The sequence below is a fragment of the Rhea pennata genome, unplaced genomic scaffold, assembly GCF_028389875.1.
Source record: "Rhea pennata isolate bPtePen1 unplaced genomic scaffold, bPtePen1.pri scaffold_31, whole genome shotgun sequence".
Classification (NCBI taxonomy): Eukaryota; Metazoa; Chordata; class Aves; order Rheiformes; family Rheidae; genus Rhea; species Rhea pennata.
This window is the reverse complement of record NW_026907678.1, coordinates 101,067-126,267: the sequence shown is the minus strand read 5'-3', so window position 1 is coordinate 126,267 and position 25,201 is coordinate 101,067. Positions and strand designations below refer to the sequence as shown.

General features: G+C 50.3%; 1 protein-coding gene and 1 pseudogene across 1 annotated transcript; both read left to right on the top strand.

Moving 5' to 3' along the window:
• The first annotated feature begins 2,804 nt into the window (after positions 1-2,804).
• On the top strand, positions 2,805-16,704 carry LOC134154441 (butyrophilin subfamily 1 member A1-like). Its single transcript, XM_062601148.1, has 9 exons — positions 2,805-2,886; positions 3,419-3,544; positions 6,917-7,131; positions 9,635-9,704; positions 11,127-11,474; positions 12,570-12,674; positions 13,387-13,407; positions 15,310-15,342; positions 16,187-16,704. The coding sequence occupies exons 1-9, from the start codon at positions 2,805-2,807 to the stop codon at positions 16,702-16,704; spliced, it is 1,518 nt and encodes a 505-aa protein (XP_062457132.1).
• A 5,451-nt stretch (positions 16,705-22,155) lies between these two features.
• On the top strand, positions 22,156-24,928 carry LOC134154434 (platelet glycoprotein Ib alpha chain-like; annotated as a pseudogene).
• The last annotated feature ends 273 nt before the right edge of the window (positions 24,929-25,201 follow it).

Sequence of the window (25,201 nt, the reverse complement as noted above, 5' to 3'; positions counted from 1 at the left end):
GTAACTAACAAGGTTGTGGAAATCTGTGAGAAAGAACAGCGGTTGGTCACATATAGATTCTGTGGCTTCCAGCCACAGAATCACCATGAGAAGCAGTCCACATGAAGGTCAGAAGCTGAAGAGTAGTGAAATAGCGACCCCCAAAGTCAAATGTGGCTCCCAAAATAAGTCTGCACGTGTGCGCAGTACCATAGCCCGGTTATGCAACCGGGGCGGAGTTGGGCTAGACTCCCCGCACTTGTTGGCCCCAGGTGCTGGGACTCCCGCCTACCACAAGTTGTCATAAATGCCGGAGTTTTCCGAAGGAGGGAGAGGCTGCTACACAACAGAGGACCACGTTGCCTCCTCGGGGATGCCCGAAAAGATTGTGCCTGCCGACTCTCCCTCTCACCATGTAGATGATCGGGACAAGCATTGAGGTGGTCCTTCTCGAGATTACCATCGGGTCAGTCTGTTTGTAAGTATCTACTAATAAACTGCTTGCTACTGAAGAATCTTTGTGTGTGTGTGTGTGTGTGTGTGTGTGTGTGAGTTTGTGCTGGCTTGCCAAACCAGATATTTGGCCCCCGGGAATCTAACTAGAAGACTGACCTTGTGGAGAGCAGCTCTGCAGAGAAGGACCTGGGAGAGCTGGTGGATGACAGGTTGACCATGAGCCAGCAATGTGCCCTTGTGGCCAAGAAGGCCAATGGTCTCCTGGGCTGCATTGGGAAGATTGTTGCCAGCAGGTCAAGGGAGGTGATCCTGCCCCTCTACTCAGCCCTGGGGAGGCCTCATCTCGAGTACTGTGTCCAGCTCTGGGCTGGACAGCTGAGGAACAGCTGCAAGAGCTGGGCCTGTTTAGCCTGGGGAAGAGAAGATTGAGGGGCGATCTTCTCATTGTGTATAAGTATCTGAAAGGAGGGTGTCGAGGGGTTGTGGAGTCTCCTCCGCTGGAGGTATTCAAGGCCCACCTGGATGCAACCCTGTCTACCACGCTCTAGGTGACCCTGCTGAGTGGGGAGATTGGACTAGATGATCTTCAGAGGTCCCTCCCAACCCTACTGATTCTGTGATTCTATGATTCTATGATATGGAGGGGACATGAGGATATGGAAGGACATGGAGGGTCATGGAAGATATGAGGGAACGTGGAGGACATGGGGGGACATGGAGGGACATGAAGGGTCATGGGGTACATGGAGGGTCACGGGAGGACATGGGAAGACATAGAAAGACATAGAGGACATGGAGGATGAGGGGGAACACAGAGGACATGGGGAGACATGGATGTTGGGTCCCTGTGTCGGGGCCCTGGCTATTTTACAGGAGTATGAAGAGCTGAAATAAGCAACAGGCTGTTCAAGGTCACCGAAGAAGAAGTCCTTGAAGGCAAGAAGAGTGAGAAACCAAGATAAGCAGAAGTATGTGCACCTGGGAAGGGAGTCAACGCAGCAGCCTATTCAAAACTGAGCAGATGCACGTGGACAATGCTAGACAACCAATAGAAATGCTTTGTGAGGCGCGTGGATGCATGAGCTTGCTGGAAAGGTTATATAAGCTAGATAGGCAGAATAATAAAGGATTGGATTGAACTTGCATCACATTGATGTGTGTGTGTTCCTTCCCGGACTTGCCAAGAATGGGCTGCGGCACATGGAGGGAAACGGAGGCTCATGGGAGGACATTTATGGACATGGGGGGACAAGGAGGGTCATGGAGGACATGGGGAACATAGAGGACGGGGGTGGAGGGGACAGGAGATAACCGGGGGCGGGGGTGGTCCTGCATCGTGTCGAGCTGGTGAAACTGTGCCAGAGTCAGCTCTTAGAGAAGAACCTCAATGTGGGCAGCTTCTCCCCCAGCAGCAGCTCCAGCACATCCAGCACATCCTCCAGCACTGCCATCACCACGGGCACCCCAGCAGCCCAATGCCATGTCACTGGGACCCCCAACAGCCAAACACTTCATTCCACCTCAGGGGACCCCAGCAGCCAGCCATTCCCCCCTCCAAAGGGACTCTGGTGTCTGCAACCCCCACCTCATGGACCTAGGTGTACACGTGGCCCCCCTCCCCTCAGGGCATGCCAGCATCTGTCTCCCAAGGGATCCAAGCATCCGGGTGCCACCCGTAGGGGTACCCAGGTGGCCAGACACCCCACCCTTGAACCCAAGTGCCCCCCCAAGGGACCCAGGCATGCAGCTCCACCACCATCCCCCCCTAGAGCACCTCAGTACCAGTCCCCCAGGGGCCCTGGCACCCCTGTTGCACTGCCCCCAAGATCCCTGCCCCTGCCGATGATCTCCGGCACCAGAGAAGTGTCCATGGCACCGGGGGTGGGGAGGGCACCAGCCAGTGTCACAGCACTGGGGGACACCGTGGTGGGGGGGTTACAGGAAGCACCAAAGGGTGCACGGAGGGGGTCATTGCATGGGGACACAGGGCGACATGCAAGGACAAGCATGGATATACCATGGGGAAATGTGGAGTCATGGCGAAGGGACAAGAGAGGATGTGCAAGGACACAGCACGGGGACATGGGGACATGGCAGGATGACTGTCCCCACGGGGCCATGCAGGCGTACGCCGCTACCACCAGCACCATGCATGTGCACCATGGAGACATCGAGGGACACCGGGTTGCAGTGACATGGCTTTGGAAAGAGGGTGGCCCGGGCACATGCTGACATGGAGATGCAGAGGCACAGGGACATGGTGGCACAGCGATGCAGTGATATGGGGATGCAGTGACATGGGCACAAGATGGCATGGGGACACAACAGCTTGGGGCTCCGGTGACTCAGGGATGTGGTGGCCTGGGGACATGGTGACACTGGGCTGTGGTGACACTCACCCTCCTCCTCCAGGAGCTTCTGCAGCTCCAGTGAGTGCTGTCACTGTGCCAGGTCAGAGGGACACGTGAGTGCAGGGGACACAAGACTGTGGCAACCCGGGGACCCCCAGGCATCAGCCCCTGGTCCTGTGCTGTGCCTATGTGTCCTTGGCCCCAGCCATGTGTCCCCAGGGGACCTGGGACACCCAAGCCCAGTGCTATGTCCCTGCATATCCCATATCCCTTGCTGTTCCCCTTGTCCCCCAGGTCCTCCATATCCCTTGTGTCCCCCATTGTCCTTGTATCCCCCAGGTCCTCTGTGTCCCTTTTTTGGAGAGGTTTCCCCAAACTTGTGTGGGACTTGGGAGGATTTGCAGAGGGAGGGTGGTTAGGATGGTTTCCCTGTATCTGGTGGGAGGGCAGACTTGGGGGTGTTTTGGGAGTGATTCCCTGAATATGGAGGGGCCATGAGGGAATTGGGTGGTTGGGAGGTTTTGGGAGGGGGTTCCTCAAATTGGGGGGGGGGGCCTGGGAGGATTTGAGGGGTCTGGGGACAAAGCACCACCCCCCCTCTGTACCCAAAACACCTCCATCTCTGCCCCCAGGCACCAGTGTGGACCAGTATAGAACACTACAGGATACTCTGCAACACTATAGACCAGTATGCCACAGTATAGACCAGTATGCCCCAGTGGAGACTGCTTTGGTCTGCTATGCACCACCAGAGATTGGTATGCACCACTATAGACCAGCAGGCACCAGTATGATGGCATCATCTGACAGCAAGTCGTAGTTACCACGAAAGAAATGGTTTTGCCTCTTCAGCACTTGCTGCAGATGAAAAATAAAGATTAAAGTGATCAAGTGGGCAGGGATGTTTCTGCGGCACTTTCCAGCCCAGCTGCATGAGGGGAGATTAGAACCACATCCAGCAGCTCAGCAGCTCGGACAGATCCTTCCTTGCTTTGCTCCACCTGGCTGAATGGTGGCAGCAATTTTGCTAAGAGACCAGCTGGCAGTGGCTGATTTGCTTTATTTTTACTTATCTTGGTGTGCGAACACCCTGGTTTTATCACTCGAGCACGGAAGCGGAGCCTGGCGCCGTAGCAGAGGCCTTGCAAAGTAGTGACATGGAAAAGCCCAGGCATGGCACTGTAATGAGGGGGCACTGCCTTGGCACTGGCAACCACGTCACTACGAGCACCTCACCCACAGGCAGTTAAAGAAACACAAAATTGGGCAAAGGTGGTTTAGGAGTAACAAAGAGAGCAAAGAAATAGCACCTAACACGCATAAAAAGCACCGTATATAACAAATACAGATGCAACAAAGAACTGCCGACCAAAAAAGAATGAGCACAGGTGCAAAAGTAAATATGTTTGCTAAAGCAAATAACATTTGTAACATTAGCAGACATAGAAAAATGAGCTGTAACACCCCAGTGGCACCAAAATGAAACCCTTGAGCTCAGGACCCCGAGGAGCAGGACGAGGTGCAAGCACAACCCCAGGAAAAGAGGAAGAAAGCATGAGATAACGTGGAATGTAAACTGCATTATTCCTTCTTTTCCTGTTATGATTAGATCTGGACTAGCAATAAGACCTTTGAGATTTTGGTTATACTAAGTTCTTGCCTATATCTATATGCCAGGTGTGCATTCTCTTTGCCCAGAAACAAGATTTTGAGCATAATAAATGGGTGGAGGGTGCAGGCAGCTCTCCTCTCTGGGCAGGTTTTTCTGCAAAACCACAGAAAGCCGGGGCGTTTGTAAGGCTGCCAAGAAAAACAAAATAAAATAAAACATGACAATTAAGAGCAAAAGCAGCCTGACCCCAGACCACACACTCATCCCCTGCGGCATTTTCAGAAGAAACCCCAGAGCTGAGGGCCGGGGTTATTCAGTGGCGACCAAACGCATTTGGTGAATGGGAGCAGCTATGTGGGCTTTCAGAGGAATGTCCAAAATTGGAAAATTGTGTCATGAAAGTGGAGAACTATGTTTTGGGGCAGAAAAGGTTCCTAGCCTCTCTTGGTGGTATTTTCAATAATGCAAGCGAACCACCTTGAGCCAATGCATGCTGTTTCCTTGGCTAAATCAAAAGAAATGAGAAAAAGACAGAAAAGAGCAACAAGGCAGAAAGAGTGAGAGATTGTGCCTGGTAGTATTAGAAAAACCTGTAGTGAAGAAGCAGCAATGGGACCAAACAGGGGAAAGTGTTGAAGTTGGGTGGCTGTTGCGTGAGAAGGACCACGGTGCCGTTTCTCTTGGGGTTCAGACTCACAGACGCCCCCTTTCTCCCACCAAACTGGTGTCAAGCTGCCTTGTCCTTGGCCACATTTATAGATTTCAGAAGCAAGTTTCCTAAAGGTAGAGGAGTAAATCTCCATGATTATTCCAGGCCATCCAAAGATAGGCTGCTGGAGAGAAGACAGACCCTTTGCAGCATCCCCCATGATATCAAGAAACTCTTTTTCCGTGCTAATAATTCACACTGTCGGGGGAGTAATTCATCCTTTCTGGGGAAATGTGGTCTAAAGCACTGTGCCTGCATGGTACCTGCATGGTGTGGCAATGGTGACCACAGTGGATGGTGTGGGAAGCTCTCCAATGGGTCCATAACAGCCCCTCAACATGTGAGCAGGGATGGGTACAGATGGGGGCTGGCAGATCCAGCAAGACCCAGGTCATCAGAGACTTCAAGGCTTTGGCAAATTGCCCCAGGAAGGATGCACTCAAACTCTGGTTTTCTCTCAGAACACCCCAACATGCACCAGGGAAAACAGTGCATGGAAATGAATACACCTCCTTTAGACACTCCCTTTGATGCCATCTCTGCTCAATAACCCTCATCAGATGCCTCCTCCACGGGCACCAGGCAGCAGAGCCTCCCCTTTCCTCTAGAGTGGAAGCACATTTGGGAGAACTTCCCCATCTTGACAAAGACTCTGGTGACCACAGCACAGTTTGGAAAAAAGAAACCAAAAAAAAAAAAAAACATGGAAATGATGGAAGTGATCTGGAGCTATCCTCTTCAACCAGCACCCAAAGAAGCTGCCACTAGGAGCAGGAGCAGCTGGCACCCTTCGCAGACGTAGATACTGCAGGAAAAGAGCTCAAAGTGCCACAGCCAGAAGAAGCAAGGCAAGAAAGGCCCAGCACTGGCTATCAGCTCACCCCGTTAACACTTGTAGCGAGGGAAAGGCACAACTGCAAGAAAGATGACCTTGCAAAGTGGCCCAGTTAAGTCCCATTTGTGGGCAGAAATGGTGATGAGAGGATTTCTCACGCTTCATCTCAATGCTTGCCAGCTGCCTGTTGTTCAACAGACCGGTCCAAAAACACCAGTTCTCCAGGATCACCAAACTGAGTCAAGAGGAAGTCTGCAAGAAAGATGTCCTTGAGAAGCAGCGAGACTAGACAATGACAAAGGCCAGATTCACAGAGGTCTTCTGTGGGGCATTTCAGGGACACGACCTGAGCCAGTTTTTGTCCCACACCCAGAGCCAAAGGTGAATCTTCTCCCTCCTGAAGGAGACCGGTGGGGAAGTGAAGGTGGGAACACCAATCTCTGCATTACAAAAGGCCACCTGCCCCTTGTCATATTCCAGGGACAAAGAGACCCTTCGGGGGATGCATCTGTGTGGCAGTGGGGTGTGTTCAGGAGAAGGGGAGAGCCCGAAACATAGCCTCCATCTTCAGCACTGCCCACATGCCCTCCTTGGGGCTCTGGGAGTTCTTGTGGCCAGGGAGCTGCTTGGAGGTTTGGAGAAGATCGGAAGTGTTATCAGGAGCTCCATCTGCCTTTAGAGGAGCTCACACTCCCCTGTTTCCATAGCTGTTTCCTATGGCTATATCCCTACCCTATAGTTGTAGGGAATATTCCCTATATCCCTAGGGCTGTAAGGAATAGCTGTAGAGCAGCTATATCCCTAGATATGTCCCTAGAGCTGTAGGGAATAGCTGTATCTTCATATATGCCTATAGCAGTAGAGGAGCTCTATTCCTGTAGATATGCCTATAGCTATAGAGAATAACTATACAGGAGCTGTATCTCCATCTCAACGGCTATAGAGCATAGCCGTTGTGGCCTCTGTGGCCACAGGCGGTCCCACCATGTCAGGGACACAGCATGAGCCGCAAGTTGCTTCCAACGTAGAGCCACGGGTGCAGGGTATCACCAGGGTATGGATGCAGGGAGAAAGTGAAGATGAGGCCTCTGTCCTTGGTGTCAGTGAAGGCCACCTGCCCACCAGCACAGTCCAGGGACCCCTGAATGGTCCTGAGGAGCTGGTGGAGGTGCAGGGAGGTCCAGTCAAGGTGGGTGAAAGCTTAGTACTGCGGGAACCACTGCCCCATGGCCCAAATCTTCTCTTTGGGGAAAGCTGGAGGATGCCCTTTCTCTGGAGGGATCCTCCAGCCACGTCGGGGGCCCACCAGACCCCACCATCAGCCACTGCCACCTTCCACTCGTGCTGCCCTCTGGTGAAGCCTGGGCAGCCCAGCACGCAAGGCTCCGTGGTGAACCTCTCCAGGGCGTCAGGCAGCGAAGCCCACACATCTCCATCAAACCTTGCCGATCTGCTGCCAGGACCAGGAATGGGTTGGCAGTGCCTTTGTCCAGGGTGATATCCACCAGGGACAGAGGAGGAGAAGACCCTTAGGAGCCCCAGTCCTGGAGAAAGGGAGATATATGGTGGCCTGTGTTTGCCCCCAGGCGTCTCCAGCGTGGCGTGGGAAAATCCCTGACACTGCATTGCCCCAATATCGGTGCCGCCTAAATGCTCCTTGGTGTGTGTGGACACAGACCAGCTCAATTATATGTCAATCTGTGCTCGCAAATTTCCTGTTTCTCCTTGTGGGCCATGGAGGCAGCTTGGGTGTCTTTGGTGTGCAGTCGACAGAGGTGCGCAGCCGAGATGATGCAACCACCGCATCTCAACCTCAGGGCAAGCCCATGTTGGGACAAGCCATGAATGTGTTGACCCATAACAGCTCTTCCACATCAGACACATCAACTTTCTCCTAAGCAGAGGACAACATCCCTCTTCTTCCCTCCTTGGAACTCACCTTTTTCACTCCTCTCCTCCACTTCATTAGCTTGCAACTCCCCCTCTTCTATTGCCAACTCAGGTGTCTGCATGTTTGCAGAAAATCCACAGGACGTTGATGAACAGAGTTCACAGCTAGAAGTGGATGGCAAGACTCAGTGCTGAATAATGAGAAAAGTGGAGGGAATGATGGAAGAGTCATGGCATTCAGGTGCTTCTCAGACATCCCACATTCCCTTGCAGCATGACTCTAGGAAAGGAGATTGTTGGTTGGGTCCTGCCTTTGTTTTGGTGACAGCTCCCGCAGTCTGATGTAGTCATGGGGTCTCATGTAATCCTTACACTGCACGTCTCCATTTAGCTGTCTTGGCATTCCACTCCCGGCATTCATGCCAGGCCCTGTGTGGGTGTTTGTGGAGATGCGGTTTCCATGCCATGGGGTTTCCATGCCTCCACCTGACCAGATGCAGGTCGGCGATAAAAATCTGCTGAGCCCCTGAGAAGAGCTGTTTCTCCCCGCAGCAGAGACCGTGGAGCCTAGCCAGGGTCGGTCATCTCGGGAGCCACCCCAAGTCAGCCAGGATGTCACTCGGCGACACCAACTGCAGATCAGCAGGCCTCAGGGAGAAACTCCCATGGCCATGGCCATGCTTGGGGCTGACACAGGGGGCACCAAAGCTGCACTCCCCTTGAAGTGGTGGGGCAAGGGCACAGGTCTGGGCTCTTAAAGCTGCTGCCTGCTGGGATTTCTCATGCTGTCAATGGCTTGGGGGGGTGCTGGTGGAGATGCTTGCAGAGTGGGAGACACCCAGGTTGATCCACAGGGAGGGCTCATGCTGCCCTTTCCATCCAACCTCCTCATTTTCCAGGCTGCTGTTCACAGGCCCAGTGGCTTCACCTTGGCTCCTCAGGAAGGACCCAGCAAGTGGAGATGACTCTGCCCCAAGAAGTCACTCCAAAATCCACAGCTGGCTCCTGTGGACATTCTGCTCTTCTACCTGGTGACAGGGAAGGGATGTGGGGAGGCAGGACCTGGGACAGGCTGCCTCTGTGCGTGCTCTTCAGGGACAACTGGAGTCTGCACTGCATGAACAGGGCAGAGCGCCAATTGCTGGAGGCACCTTGTGCAGGCAAGAGAACTCTTTGGATGCCCAGGCGGGAAGTTAGCAGAGTCCGCGGAGCTCATGCTGAAGCAGAAACCTCCTGGCTGGATAAGGGAAGGGTGCAGGATCCCATCCTGCTTCCAAGGGCTGAGTGACCAGCGGGGATCAGCTAGCAAAATGCAGAGACGTCATGTCGAAGCCACTTCTCCTGGACAAACCACCCCCAAAAGCCAGATGCGGTTGGCAGTGGGAAATTACTTCTCAGGGAAGACTGTTGCTGTGCTTTGTCCCCCTGACTCATGCACCAGCTGCAGTTTACAGTCCCTGCTCCTTCACCTCTGTCCTTGCCCTGCTCTTTCACTTCGGGACTTGCAAAGCTCATAGCTGCCCCAGGGAAAGGCAAGGCAGGAGACTGCACTACACTGATATCAGGGCTGCCTAGTTTGCTTGAAGAGAGCATTTCTGGGGTAAAAGCAGTGACAAAACCACGGTGATATTGAGTTCCTTTCACTTTCAGTGTGGAAGCTGCGGTGAAGGAAGCACCAGAAGTCCAGGAGATGGCATAAGGTTTTACTCATTTTCTGTGGAGGGAAATGCTTGGCTAGAGTAGGAGAGGGGCAGTCGAGCCTGTTAGCTGCTGGGGTTGACACGGTGAGGTGTCGCTTGCAGCACAACACCTCGGCTGGAGACCGAGGAGTTCCAGCTTCTGCCCCGGAAGCATCTCAGGAGGGTCGGCTAGGTAAGTGACTTCTCTTCCTCCAAGAGCTGCAAATTCAAATTGCTTCCTGTAATCTCTGCTGAAAGCGGTTGTGCCACTTGCTAACAGATGAAACTCAGAGGAGATTCACATCAACATGCTATCCCCTGTTGACAGTGGGTTGCATTAACATCTTGGTTATTCCAGGCCTGCATTTTCCTCCTGTCCGAGCCATGAGAGCACATAATTTTCGCTGCTCCAACCCCCTCAACCTGATTTTTCTCACAGCACCTTCCTAGCTCTGAGGGCTGAATAAGACAAATAAGGCATCCCTATTAAAATGAGCACTGTTTCTTCTCTTGCATTTTAGTTGAACTCGACGAGATGTTGGAGCTCAACTTTTGCTTCCCCATGGGAAATTTCTACAAGTCTTTATGCCCCTTGGGCTCCTTTGCATGTTAAGTAACGTGTGCAAAACAAAGTCAGGCCAATGGTGGAAAACTGATTGCAGCTTTAGCTATCAAATGACTGTTTGCTGGACAGTATAAAAAAAAGAGCTAAAACCAGCCTTTATCCCCTTTTAGCATAAATTGTGCCCCATGATGTTCTGTCTTTCGAATATCCTTTTTTCATAAGCACTCTGTTCTCCCTCTTTTCTTCTTGTCTCCCTGCTTTCCTGGTTCCAGGTTGCCTGCCCGCAAGCAGGATGGTCCTTTCGTTCCTGGCCAGCTACTCTCTGCCTGGTTTGGTCTGCATTTTTGCTCTGCATGTCCATCAGCTGCAATCAGGTAGGGATCCCCATGGTCCTGCTGGTCCACAGCAAACTCCTTCTAGCCACAAGCGTTTCCTCTCAGCTGCTCCCAAAGGACTGTTAAGCACAGAGTAGTGGCATAAAAAATAGTAGCATCCCTCCAGATCCTCATTTTTGTTCTTCTTGCCATGCTGGTGTGGCATTTGCACAGGCTCGGTGGCCTCATGGGGTGATAATATAGATGAGCTGCCCAGTTTATTTTTACATGTTTTATAAAAGAATTTTCAATGCTGCCTAGAGCTCTGTATTTTTTCTAGTAATAGATGTGGATAGCTGGGGGTGTTTGAGTTTTATTTGTGTCCAAGTTGTCTGTTTTCTCCATCTGACCACTCAAAACCAGCTCACTCCCGTCCCATCACTGCCGCCTTCTTTCTCCTCCCTTCCCCATCCTCTTATGCCTGAGCAGTGCTTGTGCCCCCTCAAAGAGGTGTTAGATCCTCTTGAGGATGTGAAGGCCTTCCACTATAGGACAGGACAGTCTTGAAAGCAGAAATAACGTGTCCCTCAACTCTTTATTGCATCTGACGTGATCATAGCGTTGGAGCAGAGGCAGGGCAAAATGTAGGCATGGGTAGATCCGTTGCTTTTCTGAAGAACATCAGCAAGCCAGTCCATGTGGGATTCTCCCATTGGTTTTGGGTCATTTTGTCCAGCTCCATTCAGGGTGATTGCACCAGCACACTCTGTGGTGGCCACCTTGGGACAGGATGTGGTGCTGCCCTGCCACCTCATGCCGGAGCAGAGTGCCCGGGCCATGGAGGTGACCTGGTTTCGGGGACACTTCTCACCCTACGTGCACCGATACAAGGCAGGAATGGACCAGCATGGTGATCAGATGCCACAGTACCAAGGGCGGACTGAGCTGCTGCAGGATGGCCTTGACAAGGGCAGCGTGGCCCTGAAGATCTTCAGTGTCCGCCTGTCTGACGAAGGGAGATACACCTGCTTCATTCGTGCTGATTCAGACTATGAGGAAGCCGTCCTGGATCTGAAGGTGACAGGTCTGTAGCAGGCATCCCCATTTCTGCTGCTGTTCGGGTCCCAGTATCTCCAGTTTTCTATGGCGGGTAAGCAGCCAGCAAGAGCACTGTTCCCAACGGAGCCACGTGCTGGAAGCTCTGCTGAGAAAACAAATAAATTAAGTGTTTGCACCCTGTGCGATGCAAATTGGTGCCAAACAAGCGAATAAATGCGACTTTGTGGTCGTACTTGCACGAGGTCACTGTCAAAATTCACGTGTCGTATCTTCAAGTTTGGGATTAGGGGTTTAAAAAAAAGACATTCTAACACAGTTTTGGTATCAGCATCAATATTCATGAGAGCTATTTCTGCTTATGGTTTTAAGAGGAAAAAAGACTTCCTAAGGCATTTTCGATTGATACCCACGTTAAATGCAAACGTTTATAACACTAGAACTGAATAACAAAGACAAACCAACCCGTGCCTTCGTCTTCTCCACTGCAAAATCCCGATCGGCCACTTTGGCGTGAATGGCCACACCTTTTCTATTTAAAGAAAAAAGAAATTTTAGACGATCGTTATTTTTTGCCTCGGAGGGAAATACGGGAATGGAGACCCAATGGGGAAATGAAATAACAGGATTTCGAGTCACATTGCAGTACCGCATGGGTTTTCAGCTGCATCCGGCTCCTTTTTTTGCTGTTACGATGAACAAAATTGGGAAAATTCATTTCCCCAGAGAGCCAGTGCTGCTCTCCAGGTGACATCACTCCACGCTGCAGTTTTGCTGCTAAACCAAAGAATTTAACAAGAGTTTGGACTTTTTTTTTTTTTTTATTCCTATGCTGCCTAACACAAAATAAGTCACCCCTTCCATCTGAAAAGGAGAAGAAAACATGATTTTGTGAGGAATAATTCTGTCAGAAATCCGTTTTCCCTTTGCAAAACCTCTGACTACTTCTGCGGCAAAACTGTCAGCCTCATCTGAGCATGAAATTGCTATTTTTGCGGGTTGCTTCTTGGCCTCTTCAGGTCACACAGTGCAATGATATTTTCTGCCCACAGTGGGATTCGCTGCGATTCAAGGTGGGCTCATCCGATACAGAAATAACCCCATCCCTGCTTGGTTTTTACAGATCCCTTTTTCCAAAACGCCCAGCCATGGAAGATTGCCCTGAGCCTGGTCGTGGTCACTCTGATCGTGCTCTTTATTATCACCCTTTATCTATTTAAAACTAAAGGTAATGCGGCCTCGGGGGAAAGGTTGGCTGGGAAGATTTATAATATTTAACAGCCACTGTTTTTAAGGGATTGGTGGGTTTGGGAGGACACTGGAGCCTTGTGTCAGTGCCCACATCTTGGAGCATAAAAGTGCAACGTTCTCCTTTCCGTCAGGAAACACTGTTTTCCCATGCTGCCCTACAACACATAAAGAATACAGAGGAATAAAGGGAATCCCTTATTTTTTTACCAAAACGGCATGAAGTCCATGTGTCCTGTAGCCACCCAAGCATTTCCAGAGGCTTTTCCATGCTGCAAGTGCTTCAATTTAGAAATTTAGTGTTCTTTGGAAGGGGCTATTATTTAAAAAAAATATATCAAAGAAACAAAACCAATTTACATTTCCTTTTTTTCTGCCATAGGAAAGCTCGAGGGAAAAATCGGTAAGTTTTATCTCCCGGCTTGCAAAAATTGGAGCATTCCCGCAAAAACAACGGGTCCACAGGGCACAGTTTTTTGAGGGGAGGATGGTTGGGAGGCCAATGGCTGTTTGGAAACATGAAATTACACTGTGATATTGGGGAGAATTGTTGTGGGAAAGAAAAACCGTGGACGATTTGCCGAAGGGCGAGCTTTGCTTTGGCAAGGTCCCTCAATGATGCTCCCCGCGAGTGCCCGTGCAAAAATGACTGGTTTTAGTGGTAACACGCTCTTTTTTGTTTTGCTTTTCAGCGACGCAGCTGGAGGAACTGCGTAAGTCTCTCTCTCCTTCTCCTCCAGGCTTTAATTCTTCAGGAAAATCCTCAGATATTTTTATTCCCTCTCCTTTGCCTGAGTGGCTGCCAATGTTTTTTTTTTAAGCACTCTCATATTAATTTCAGTAGTGAAATAGTCTTGGAAAGCTAATGCTTTTGGGGAGCAGCTCATGGAAAACTGCAGAGTGTTCTGAATGCAATCCAAAATAAGAAAATATAATAAGAATATAATATGAATGTAAGAAATAATAAGAAATAAAAAATGCTATTGAAAGCTGGTTTGCATTCTCATTAAATGAATGAAAAAAACCCAAACACTTGAGTTACTGAATTACTGAAAAAATACAAAAGCGCATTGAGTTACTGATTTTTTTTATTGTTTCCATCCTGCAGTTCACGAGAAATAACCCTCTAGCTATTAAATCTGAGCTCTTTCTGAATTGCTTCCAGCAGGGAAAATAAATGCGGTTTAACATAGCTGATGTCTGTATGCGGCAATTCGGAGCAGCCTTGCAATAAGTCAGTGAATTTGCCCCCTCTGCCAAAGCAACCTTCACCCTTACAGCCCTTTAACTCAGTTCCCCAGGAAATACCTGTGTCAGTTAACAAAATATTGACTTGTATACTTTTCTGGTTGTTTTTTAGGGGCCAACGATGCAGAAATCTGTGAGTAATTCTTCGTTTTTTTGCAAATGATTTTTTACTGAGTCTATATGGGGCTCTGGTTCTTTTTGTTCCGTGTTCTTTTTTGCTGTGTCTTGCTTTGAAAGTGTTAAGTGAACTGAAAAGTGTTTTGGACTTGAAAAGGAGAGGAGAGGAGAAGAGCAAATCCAAGCAGCAAAAAATTAAAGAGTGTCCAAAATGCTGCTTGGGCTGAGTCTGCCACTGTCTTGGCGGGAAACGCTGGGAAATCGAAGCCCTTCCCGCACCCCCAAGGGCTTTGCCTTGCCCAACGGGGCACATCCCAGTCTGCATCCCATCCGTGCTGATCCATTTTGTTTTTGTTGCTTTTCAGAGAAACAAGCCACAGAACTGGGTAAGTGTCGTTCTCCTTCCTACACAGGACACTTCCCAGCGGGGTGATTCTCCTGTCTGGGTATTGTGTTTAGGCGCGGGTTTTGCTTCTGTTTTCTCCCATAGAGGCTGAGTTGCCATTTCTTTCAATTAGGCCTAGGGGGTCATTTGATAAACCCATAGTACCGAGGAAAAAAAAAGGGGGGGAAATAGAAAGAGAAAGAGAAGAAAAAAAAGAAAAAAGAAACAGAAACAGAAACAGAAACAGAAAAAGAACAGAAAAGGAAAAACGAAAAAGGAAAAGGAAAAGAAAAAGAAAAAGAAAAAAAAGAAAAAGAAAAAGAAAAAGAAAAAGAAAAAGAAAAAGAAAAAGAAAAAGAAAAAGAAAAAGAAAAAGAAAAACAAAGGTTTTATTAAATAGTACCTCAGTTTTTAGTACAGAAAATCTGATGCAATGTAAGGATATAAAATAGGTAGAGGCTTTCATGCCTGATAAACATAAGAGGCTCAATGAAAGACACATTTTTTCTGGGAAGAAGATGAGGGGCATCGCTGAATTCCTGAAGTGGGAGGCAAAATCTTGAATTCATTTTAGGAACTGTATTTTTCCTGGTGTTTTTAAGCTATCCCCTGTAATCCTGCCATGCTAGCAAAACCTCACTTCTTCTCAAAGGCAGTACGTGGAGACCCCAAACACATGTGTGAATCCGGGCAGCGCAATCAAATTCATACAAAATAGATGGAGCTGTCCCACAGCTTTAGACATTCAAGTTTTGAAGCTCCTTGCTGGTGTTGTCATTACCCACAGCTAACCTCATACCATGAGTGTGTTCAGATAACTTCTCATCTGAGATTTTTCTTTTCTTCTTTGCTTTTCTTTTTCAAGTATGGAGAAGATACGCGATGCCTATAGAAGAAGGTAATGAAAGTTCGGTCTTTCCAGCCTATTTGAATCTATTCTCCAAATACTCTGGAGAGCAGAAAACAGAGCATGTCTCCTGCATGGGAGATGAGCGGTTTTCTCTCCGCCACTGAAGGTAGTTTCTGGAGTAGGCACAGCCCAGAAAAGGTGTCTGCAGCCCCTGAGCATCCAACAGGCCTTTCCCCATTCCCCATTCCTGACCTCGCAGCCAGAGCAGAACAGGGCTGCAGGGGCCATGCATGGCCCCTTTTTCTGACCGCACTTCCACTTGAGGCTATTTATCTTCCCTTTCCATGTTCTCCTCTCGTTTTCTCCAGCCTCCTCACCTCTTGCATGCTCTGTTTCTGTAGGCCCATCAGTATTGGTTTTTCCTCTTTTCTCCATGTTAAACTCCTGGGTTCGGGATGCTGAACCGTCCTGCTTGCTTTAAACCCTTTGTGCTGGTTCCCCTCCCACAGTGACCCTGGTGGGACCAGAGAGGCTTTCACCAATCCCCAGTTTGCAGAAGGAAGTGTAACCCTCATTGGACAGTTGCACGCTCCCTTTTCAGGGAAGTCTGCAGATTCCTGGTCCTCAATGAGGAATGCTGGCTACACTTTAGAGATGTGGGGACTTCCTGAGGCTGCAGGTCTGATGATGATCTACTGCTCTCTCTGCTCAGCATGTTCTCTCTACTTCGTGTTCAGATCCTCGTACAAATTCTGTGGCCTTGTGCAGCTTCTCCAATCCAGCCAGCTTTTACTTGCTGCCTTTTTCTTCTTCCTTTTGCAACACCCCATCAAGACCCCCCCTTCCCAGGGCTGAGCTCTGCCCTGACTCATTGACTCCCTCTCTCTCACAGTGGAGGTAACTCTGGATCCAGACACGGCCCGTTGCAACCTTGTCCTGTCTGATGACTGCAAAAGTGTGAAACGAGTCGGCAAGCCACAGGATGTCCCTGACAACCCTGAGAGGTTTAAGTTCTCATCCTGTGTGCTGGGCTGTGAAGGCTTCACTTCAGGGAGATACTACTGGGAGGTGGAGGTGGAGAATGGAGGAGGATGGACAGTGGGAGTTTCCAGCGAAAATGTGAAAAGGAAGGAGAATATTATGTTTAAACCAGAAGAGGGCATCTGGGCAGTGGGGCAGTGGGCAGGTCAATTCCAAGCTTTCACCTTCCCTGAACATACTGTATTTTTCGAGATCCAAGAGCTCAAACGGATCCGGGTATCCGTGGATTACGAAGAGGGACGGGTGGCATTTTTCAATGTTGATGAGGAGACTCCAATCTTCACATTTCCACTGGTGTCATTCAACGGGATAAGAATCCACCCGTGGTTCTGGCTGGGTCCTGGGACACAGCTCAAAATGTGGCCCTGACAATGGGAAGGGAGGAAAAGAAGACCTATTTTTTCATCAGACCTCAGTACCTCCTAGACTCACAGAAGGACTGAGGTTGGAAGGAACTTGTGGGGGGTCTCTGCTGCCACCTCCTGCTCAGAATAGGACTAACTTCAGGGCCAGGTTAGGTGGTGGTGAATTTTCAGAATCTCCAAGGGTGGACATCCCACCACCTCGCTGGACCTCTGTCTGGGGCTGCACTTCTTTCAAGGTGGGGGAAGGGGAGAATTACTCCCCAATGCTTGGTCAAAATTTCCCTGGTTGTGACTGTTGCCTTTCGCCCTCGCGCCTTACTGTGTGAACAGCACTTCCTTAAAAAGAATGGCATGTCTTAAACAGGGAGAAGTTTGTAAATGCACTGAATAAAGTTACAACAGTGAGATTTGTCTGTCTTTGAGTCTAGCACTAACGCCTGCCCCTTAGGCAGTTGTCTTCACTCCCTTTACAGCCAGTGGACAGTTGTAGGCATTTTGGAGAACACGGTTCCTCTTGTCCCCAAGGAGACAGCTAAGGCACAGAGGTGGGATTGGCCCATGGATGTGCTTGTCCCAGGCCCTGGCTCCCGCACGAGCCCTGATGGCTAGTTCACTCTTGTGCTGTAGATGTTTAATGGTCTGGAGAAGGAGCCCACCTTTGGTCCCACAGGCTGAAGGAGGAAAAGACGCATTTGACTACCCCACTGAGAAGCCTGCAGCAGGCTCAGGGTCCCACGTGGACTCAAAAAAAGCTGAAGGATTATACAATCATAGAATTAGTAAGTTTGGAAGAGGAGTTCTAGAGATCATCTAGTCCAATCCTCAAGCAAGTGACCATACAGGTATCGAACCCCCAACCTTGGCGTTACTAGCACCGTGCTCTAACCAACTGAGCTAGGGAAACTGTAAATTCCTATAAAGCAGGGCATCTAAACTTGAGGCTTGTTTTCTGGCAATTCCAGATGACCTGGCTGTAGTGGGAGCTGCGACCTCCAACGGCAGCTGCCACCTCCAACGAGACCATATACATGTCTCCTTCCTCTGAGGCAAGACGTGTTTTCATACATCGGGAGCAGACCAAAGAAAATAGCTCAGAGGTACCTTCAGGCCTTTTGCCTTTCTCTCCAAGTCTGACCTGCACTTGAGAGTACTGCTCCCACACAGTTTGAGGCTCACGTCTTGCATTTATTCCTTACCAAGTGCACAATGTAGCTGATGCCAAATCAGGTGCGAGGCCTGAGGTCGCTCAGGGGCTTATAAAGAAACTGGTGACTGAGAGTTCCAAAGCCCCACAGAACAGTGCAATAGGCCTATGGACATGGGGACAGGCAGTGTGAGCTTGGCCCCCACAGCACCTTTGGGGCTTGTGCAGAAATAAAATGTGAAAAAGAAGGAGAGGTTTTCAGTGAAAGTGGCCCCCCACACGTGATCTCTGCAGGCAGAGACATGCTGGGCTGTGGGGTTTGTTAGACACTGAGCTAGGCGAGCAGTCCTTCAACTGAGACTAGAGGCAGGTGTGCTGTGAGGAACACAGAACAAGAATGCAGAATATGAGCCAAGCAGATAACCATGGTGTCTGCTTGTGAGAAAATTGTATCAAGGGACATAACCAATCGCTTTAGTAGCTGGAGTGCATGCTTATCGCTGTACACCCAATCACTGCGTTGTGTATGTCACGTGCACAACTCGTGCTTACTGTATTAATATATATATTTTGCCTTCTGATATGGATAAATGTCTTCTGATCAGAACCTATCAGGAGTCCATGCAATCAATCCCTTCACTGGGCTGCAGGCTGACCCATGGTCTTGGCAAGGTTGCCCAGGGACTGTCCCTTGGAAGAGGTTTCACACTGCTCCTTGGAGCTGGACAGGCCTTGCTCTGGCTGCCAGGAGAGATGACGGTGTGTTTGCCCCATCCTGTGCAAGGCTGAAGGAGTTGGGGGGGATCATATGGAAAAGAAACAAACTAGCACCCAAAGCCAGAAGGACAAGGACAATTTGCCTACACAGCTGATGGTCTACACCAGCTCTGCAGCTGGTTGCCTGGGCAGAAGTTATTGAGTTCTTGGGTTGCCACCCTGTGGGGTGTTTGGGAAGAAGTGGCACAAGCATTTATGAGGAAGGTCTTGGGGATCCACAAATACACTGCAATGCATTTAGAGGGGAAAGTAAGAAAAACAAAGCCACTTGAGGAAGTAGTTTTACTGATTCCTGCAAGGAAAGGCAAGAGGCCATGAGATCAAGGTATAACAGCGTCAGTCTGCAATCTTTGTCCTAATCTAAGAGTAATCTGATACCAGAGGAAAAGCCTGAGGATATGACCACTCAATCCCTAAGGAAAACTGGGATATTGGAAAATGCTCTACATGTGACTGCTGCTATCAGAATAATTAATAATGGTTTATTCACAGAGCAAGCACTAAAACTGGTGTGACTACCAGACTCCTGTAGATGTCCGAGGCAAACAAGTATCACTCAAACAAACAAGATTCACTCTTCAGACTAGCTTTCAGCAGGTGGATATTGACACCAGGCTGTCCAAAAGAGGAAAGCAAAATATGCCAGCACTGCTTGAGGCAGCAGGAGGACATGCTGCCCTGCCTGAAACTGATCAAGATTTCTTCAGCTCATGGAGGAATCTCATGGGTTAAGGCCCTAGAAGGAAGGGCGGTGCAGGAGAGCTCGGTAGTATTCAAACATCACTTCCTGGCAAAACTCCAACAGAAGAAGAAACTACATACAATGTGGAAGAGGGGACAGGCTACTTGACAGGATTATAAGACTGCTCTCAGAGTACGTTCAGATGCAACAAGAAGGCTAAGGCCCATTTGGAATTAAGTCTGGCGAGGGAGGTCAAGGACAACAAGAAGGGATTCTTCAAATACATTTGCAGCAAGAGGAAGACTGGGGAAAATGTGTGCCCGCTTCTGAATGGGGCGGGGGCCCTGGTGACAAGGGATACAGAGAAGGCAGAATTACTGAATGCCACCTTGGCTTCAGTCTTCACTGCTAAGGGCAGCCCTCAAGAATCCCAGAGCCTGGAGATGAGAGAGAAAGCCTGGAGAAAGGAAGACTTCCCTTTGGTTGAAGAGGATAGGATTAGAGATCTTGTGGGCAAGCTGGACATCCACAAATCCGTGGGCCCGGATGGGTTTCCCCCATGAGTATGGAGGGAGCTGGTGGATGTTGCTGCCTGGCCACTCTCCATCATCTTGGAAAGGTCCTGGAGAACTGGAGAGGTGCCTGTGGACTGGAAGAAAGCCAGTGTCACTCCAGTCTTCCAAAAGGGCAAGAAGGAGGACCCAGGCAACCATAGGCTGCTCAGCCTCACCTCCATCCTTAGAAAGGTGGATGGAAAAGCTCATTTCAGGAGTCATCAGCATGGATTCACTAAGGGGTAATCCTGCTTAACCAATCTGATAGCCTTCTATGATGGACTGACTGGCTGGGTAGATGAGAGGAGAGCAGTGGACATTGTGTCCCTTGACTTCAGCAAGGCTTTTGACACTGTCTCCAGTAAGATCCACCTAGGCAAGCTCAGGGAGTGTGGGTTAGACGAGTGGAGAGTGGGATGGATTGAGAACTGGCTGAAAGGCAGAGCTCAGAGGGTTGTCATCAGTGACATGGAGTCTAGCTGTAGGCCTGCAGCCTAATGGAGTCCCCCAGGGCTCAGTACTGGCTCCCATCCTGCTCAACTTCTTCATCAATGACCTGGATGAGGGGACAGAGTGCCTCCTCAGCAAGTCTGCTGATGATACCAAGATGAGAGGACTGGCTGACACACCTGAGGGCTGTGCTGCCATTCAGAGAGACCTGGACAGGCTGGAGAGCTGGGCAGAGAGGAACCTCATGAGGTTCAACAAGGGCAAGTGCAGAGTCCTGCACCTAGGCAGAAATAACCCCAAGCAGCAGTACAAGCTGAGGGCTGACCTTCTGGAGAGCTCTGGAGAGCTCTGCAGAGAAAGACCTGGGAGAGCTGACTGATGACAAGTTGACCATGAGCCAGCAATGGCACACAAAGGCCAATGGTCTCCTGGGGTGCATTAGGAAGAGTGTTGCCAGCAGGTCAAGGGAGGTGATCCTGCCCCTCTGCTCAGCCCTGTAGAGGTCTCATCTCGAATACTGTGTCCAGTTCTTGGCTCCCCCATACAAGAGAGACATGGAGCTACTGGAGAGAGTCCAGTGTAGGGCTACGAAGAAGATCAGAGGGCTGGAGCATCTGCCCTATGAGGAACAGCTGTGCGAGCTGGGCCTGTTTAGCCTGGGGGAGAGAAGACTGAGGGGCGATCTTATCAATGTGTATAAGTACCTGAAGGGAGAGTGTCAAGGGGATGGGGACAAACTCTTTTCAGTAGTGCTGTGACAAGAGGCTACAGGCACAAACTGAATCACAGGAAGTTCTGCCTGAATATGAGGAGGAATTTCTTCCCTGTGAGAGTGACAGAGCACGGGACTGGGTGCCCAGAGAGGCTGTGGAGTCTCCTTCTCTGGAGAGATTCAAAACCCACCTGGATGCAACCCTGTCTACCATGCTCTAGGTGATCACCCTACTTGAGCAGGGAGGTTGGACTAGATGATCTCCAGAGGTCCCTTCCAACCTTCAGATTCTGTGATTCTGTGAGCTCTGCAGATAAAGCGTTTATGTGAATGCATAATCCTGGATATATGTTTATCTATTTATTTATATATAAAGCAATACCTATTAAAATAGTCTATATGTACATATATATATTTATATATAAGAATGATATATAGATATATGAATATATATAGATATGTGAATTATGTATAGAAATGATATATATATATATATATATGTGACTATACAGATGAATTATAGGGAAATAAAATATTTATTTTTAATAATGACCCCAAGACTTTGGCCTCTGCTGCTGCCTGCCACTTGTCGCAGCCTGAGCAAAAGCCCTGATATTTAGCTCCTCTAAACACTCTTATCTGTTTGGCTGTCGAAAATAGAGTTTCTGGGAACTCGTAACTGGCTCATTAGAAATCAACAACTCACAACAGATGTAGCTCAAAACTCAGGAAATGGTTTTAGCTGAAAAAAGTTAGGGGGAGGGCAGCAATATGCATCAAAACTTTTCCTTCAATGGATGGAGAATTAAATAAACTTCAGGAAATCTTGTTCAGAAGCAAACTGAGAAGTTCACTTCCGTTAGGAAAAAGTAAATGAAAGGGTGACCTAGGCTGAAGACTAAACAGAAGCATTACTTGGAGTGGAATGGAATATTTTAGGTAATTTTCACTCCTCCTCCTCCAGTTAGGTTTGAATTACAAAAAAAAAAAAATAATAAAATCTCATGGGGAGGAGGGATGATGTAAGGGCTGCTCCCGGGGGGAGGCCCCACTACTCCACCTTGTTGCAGTAATGAATTGTGGAACCGGCATGTGGAGGGCACTTTGGCCTCCCAGGAAACCACAACTCCCAGCCCCAGTGGCTGCGCCTGCTGATATGGGGGGCCAGCTGCCCCCAGAGCTGTGCCGCGTCCTCCAGTGAAGAAGCAGCAGAGTGAAAGAGCTGGGACGGTGCCTCCTGGCTGAGCCACCGGTGAAGGCAAGGTGATGAGGGGCATGTGTGCTGGGAGAGGGGAGATGGTTGAGGACATCCTTCTCCTTTGGGTGAAGCTGGTGGAGGTGTTGGGGTCGTGGGGGATGTGGTCATGCCTGCTGGCAGCATGGGCAGGAGCATGGTGGCACCCGGGGTGCTTTATCCTTGGTGGTGCTTCAGCCTTGGTGGTGCGCCATCCCTTGTGCTGCTCTGGGCAAAAGAGTCTTGTCTCTCCTTCCCAGCTCATGAAGCTCCCTGCTCTTGTCCGTCTTGTTCTCCTGGCCCTGCTTCCCCTAGCCAGGGCTGAGTCCTGCTCCTCAGAGATGAACAGCATCAAGGACCTCCTTGAGGTCAACTGCACAGGGCAAGGTCTCAGCACAGTGCCCTCGGCCCTGCCCAAGGACACAGGCATCCTGCTGCTCAATGCCAACCGCCTGGAGTCCGTCTCCACTGCCGCCTTCGTGCCTCTCACCGTGCTGCAGGACCTCGACTTGTCAGAAAATGGGCTGGTGGCTCTGCACACAGGGTCACTGCTACCTTCCCTGAAAGAACTGATCCTGTCTCGCAATTCCCTGAGGGCCTTGCCCACCCTGGAAGGTCTGCCCTCTCTCACCCGCCTGGCCTTGGCTCACAACTGCCTGGACATGCTGGCCTCAGGGGCTTTCCGTGCCGTGCCAAAGCTGCAGGACCTGGACCTGCGAGGCAACCAGCTGCGGACTCTCCCCCCGCAGGCCTTTGCAGGATTGGGAGACCTCAAGGACTTGGACCTCTCTGACAATGTCCTTGAGGAGCTGCCCAAGGAGCTGCTGCAGGACCTGAAGAATCTCCACACCCTGTGGCTCTCGGGCAACCGTCTCCAGACTCTGCCCACAGGCTTCTTCCCTGAGGACCACTACTTTCCATACGTTTTCCTCACTGAGAACCCCTGGCACTGCAACTGCAGTCTGCTGTACCTACAAGGCTGGATCCGGCTGAATGAGGTGAGTGTTTACCATCCCGAACGTGGACTGGACAAGACAAAGGTGGAGGTGGCCCCAGAGAAGGTGCTGTGCCACAGCCCTCCGGAGCACTTGCAACAGCCAGTCATGCGGTTCAAGCCTGACTGTGGCAATATGGGGGATGCTGATGAGGAAGAAGAGGATTACTATGGCAATGGGGAGGTAACTGCTGAGGCAACTGCCAAGATGGCCTCCTCCTCCCACCCCTGAAGAATACAGCATGCACACCTTAGCTATCACCCAGCCTCCCCTCACTACCATGAGGGCTCCCCTCAGCAGCTCTGGGAGCTCCACACTCATCCCAAGCACTTGGGTTGCAATCCCCCAAGCTCCCAGCACCGCTGCCCCTGAGCCAGCCACTCCAGCAGCTCTGACTACCCTCACCCATGCCACCATTCAGCCTGCCAGCCCTGCCACCTCCCCTACTATGCCTGGGAGCTCCACCACCCTCCTCTCGACCCCCTCGTTGGCCATCCCGACGACCACCGGGCCTCCTGCCACCAGCTCCTCTGCTCCAGCCACTCTCACCACTGGTGCTGCCAGCACCCATACCCCTTTCTCGGTTTCTGTCGGCATGGTTTTCATCACTTCTACTATGGCACCTTCCTCTCCCACGTCGGACACCTCTGCCCCCATCAAATCTTCATCTTCTCCACTGACCATGCCAGTGATCTCCAGCAGCATGTCGGTGCTTTCCACTCACCTTCTGGGCACCACTCACCTCCCACAGTCTGTCCCGGTCCCACTTTGTCCCTGCTCCATGCTGGCACCAGCTGTGCCTGTGCTGCACTCACGGGCAGTCGGTGAGGGCCCACAGTGGGGCCGATGGGTGCTGAACCATTGCTGCTTGCTCCACCGGGTGCTCTACCTGGCCTCCCTGGCTCTGCTGCTCCTTTCTGTGCTGGCTCTGGTGGGCTGCCTGGTGTGGTTGTGCCTGGTGGGGTGGCCCTCTTGGCACAAGTCCTCCCTGCATGTGAAAATGATGCAGTCCCCACTGCTGGGGAGGACGCAGTCAGCAGAAGGTCCCGTGATGCACCTCCGCAGCCTCATCGGCCCCTCTCAGCAACACACTTTCTGTACCATCAAGGAAGTGCAGCTGTGCCCTGACCTTGCAACATCCTACACTTACTGCACCATTAAAGACCTGGTGCTGCACCACAGTCCTCCTGCAAAGTCATCCTTCTGCACCACAAAGGAGCTGTGGATCCAGCCCCACCCTCTGAATGCTCCTGTCAAGCCTTTCTCGCAGAAGCTGATGCTCCCAAAGCTCGGCTTGCCGAGGACCCCTTCTGCCTACAGCCTTGACAGGGGTCTCAAGGCCATTGGCATGGTCAGAGTGAAATATGCTGACAACACCTTGTGAATGTTTCTGTTGATTCAGAGGAAGGGATGGGGGGTGATGCTTTGTCACGTTCTCTTTCGCAAGGGGATGGTGTGGTTGCTCCCTAGAGGGAAGCTACCTCCTTCCCATAGCACTTCTCTCATGCCTCCTCTGCTCACTAGATAGAATTACTTGCGTATGGGGGGAAGATTTCCTCCCAGACCAGTCAGTGATATTTTGGGGCTGACAGTGGCCTGGTTTCTGGACAAGCTTAGGAATGGGGACCTTGCTTTATGCATAATGTCCTAGTGCACATAAAGATGCACTAAAGCACGTGAAGATGCACTATCCTTTCAAACCACTACCAGGCAGTTTTGTTTGCTAATCACAGAATAAATAATTTCTTTGAATACATTTCAGATGGGTGCTGATTTTTTTTTTGCCCAGACTTCTCACAGTCTTCGCAGGGTACAGTAAAAGACAAGATTGTCCACAGGACTTGGAAAGAGTGAGAACTAGGGAGGAAAAGCCCACAAATACCAGCCTACCTGACCCATGCAGGAAGAAGAGCTGCAGAATTGTACGTATGAAGCACAACAAGCCCTTTGCCT

What these genes read in the sequence shown, in the direction of transcription:
- LOC134154441 (XM_062601148.1), top strand. Translation starts at nt 2,805, where the DNA reads ATGGTGACACTGGGCTGTGGTGACACTCACCCTCCTCCTCCAGGAGCT. An exon ending in CTATGCACCACCAGAGATTG is followed by an intron (nt 3,545 to 6,916) that starts GTATGCACCACT and finishes CTGTGGCCACAG; the next exon opens with GCGGTCCCACCATGTCAGGG. An exon ending in GACGCAGCTGGAGGAACTGC is followed by an intron (nt 13,408 to 15,309) that starts GTAAGTCTCTCT and finishes TTCTTTTTCAAG; the next exon opens with TATGGAGAAGATACGCGATG.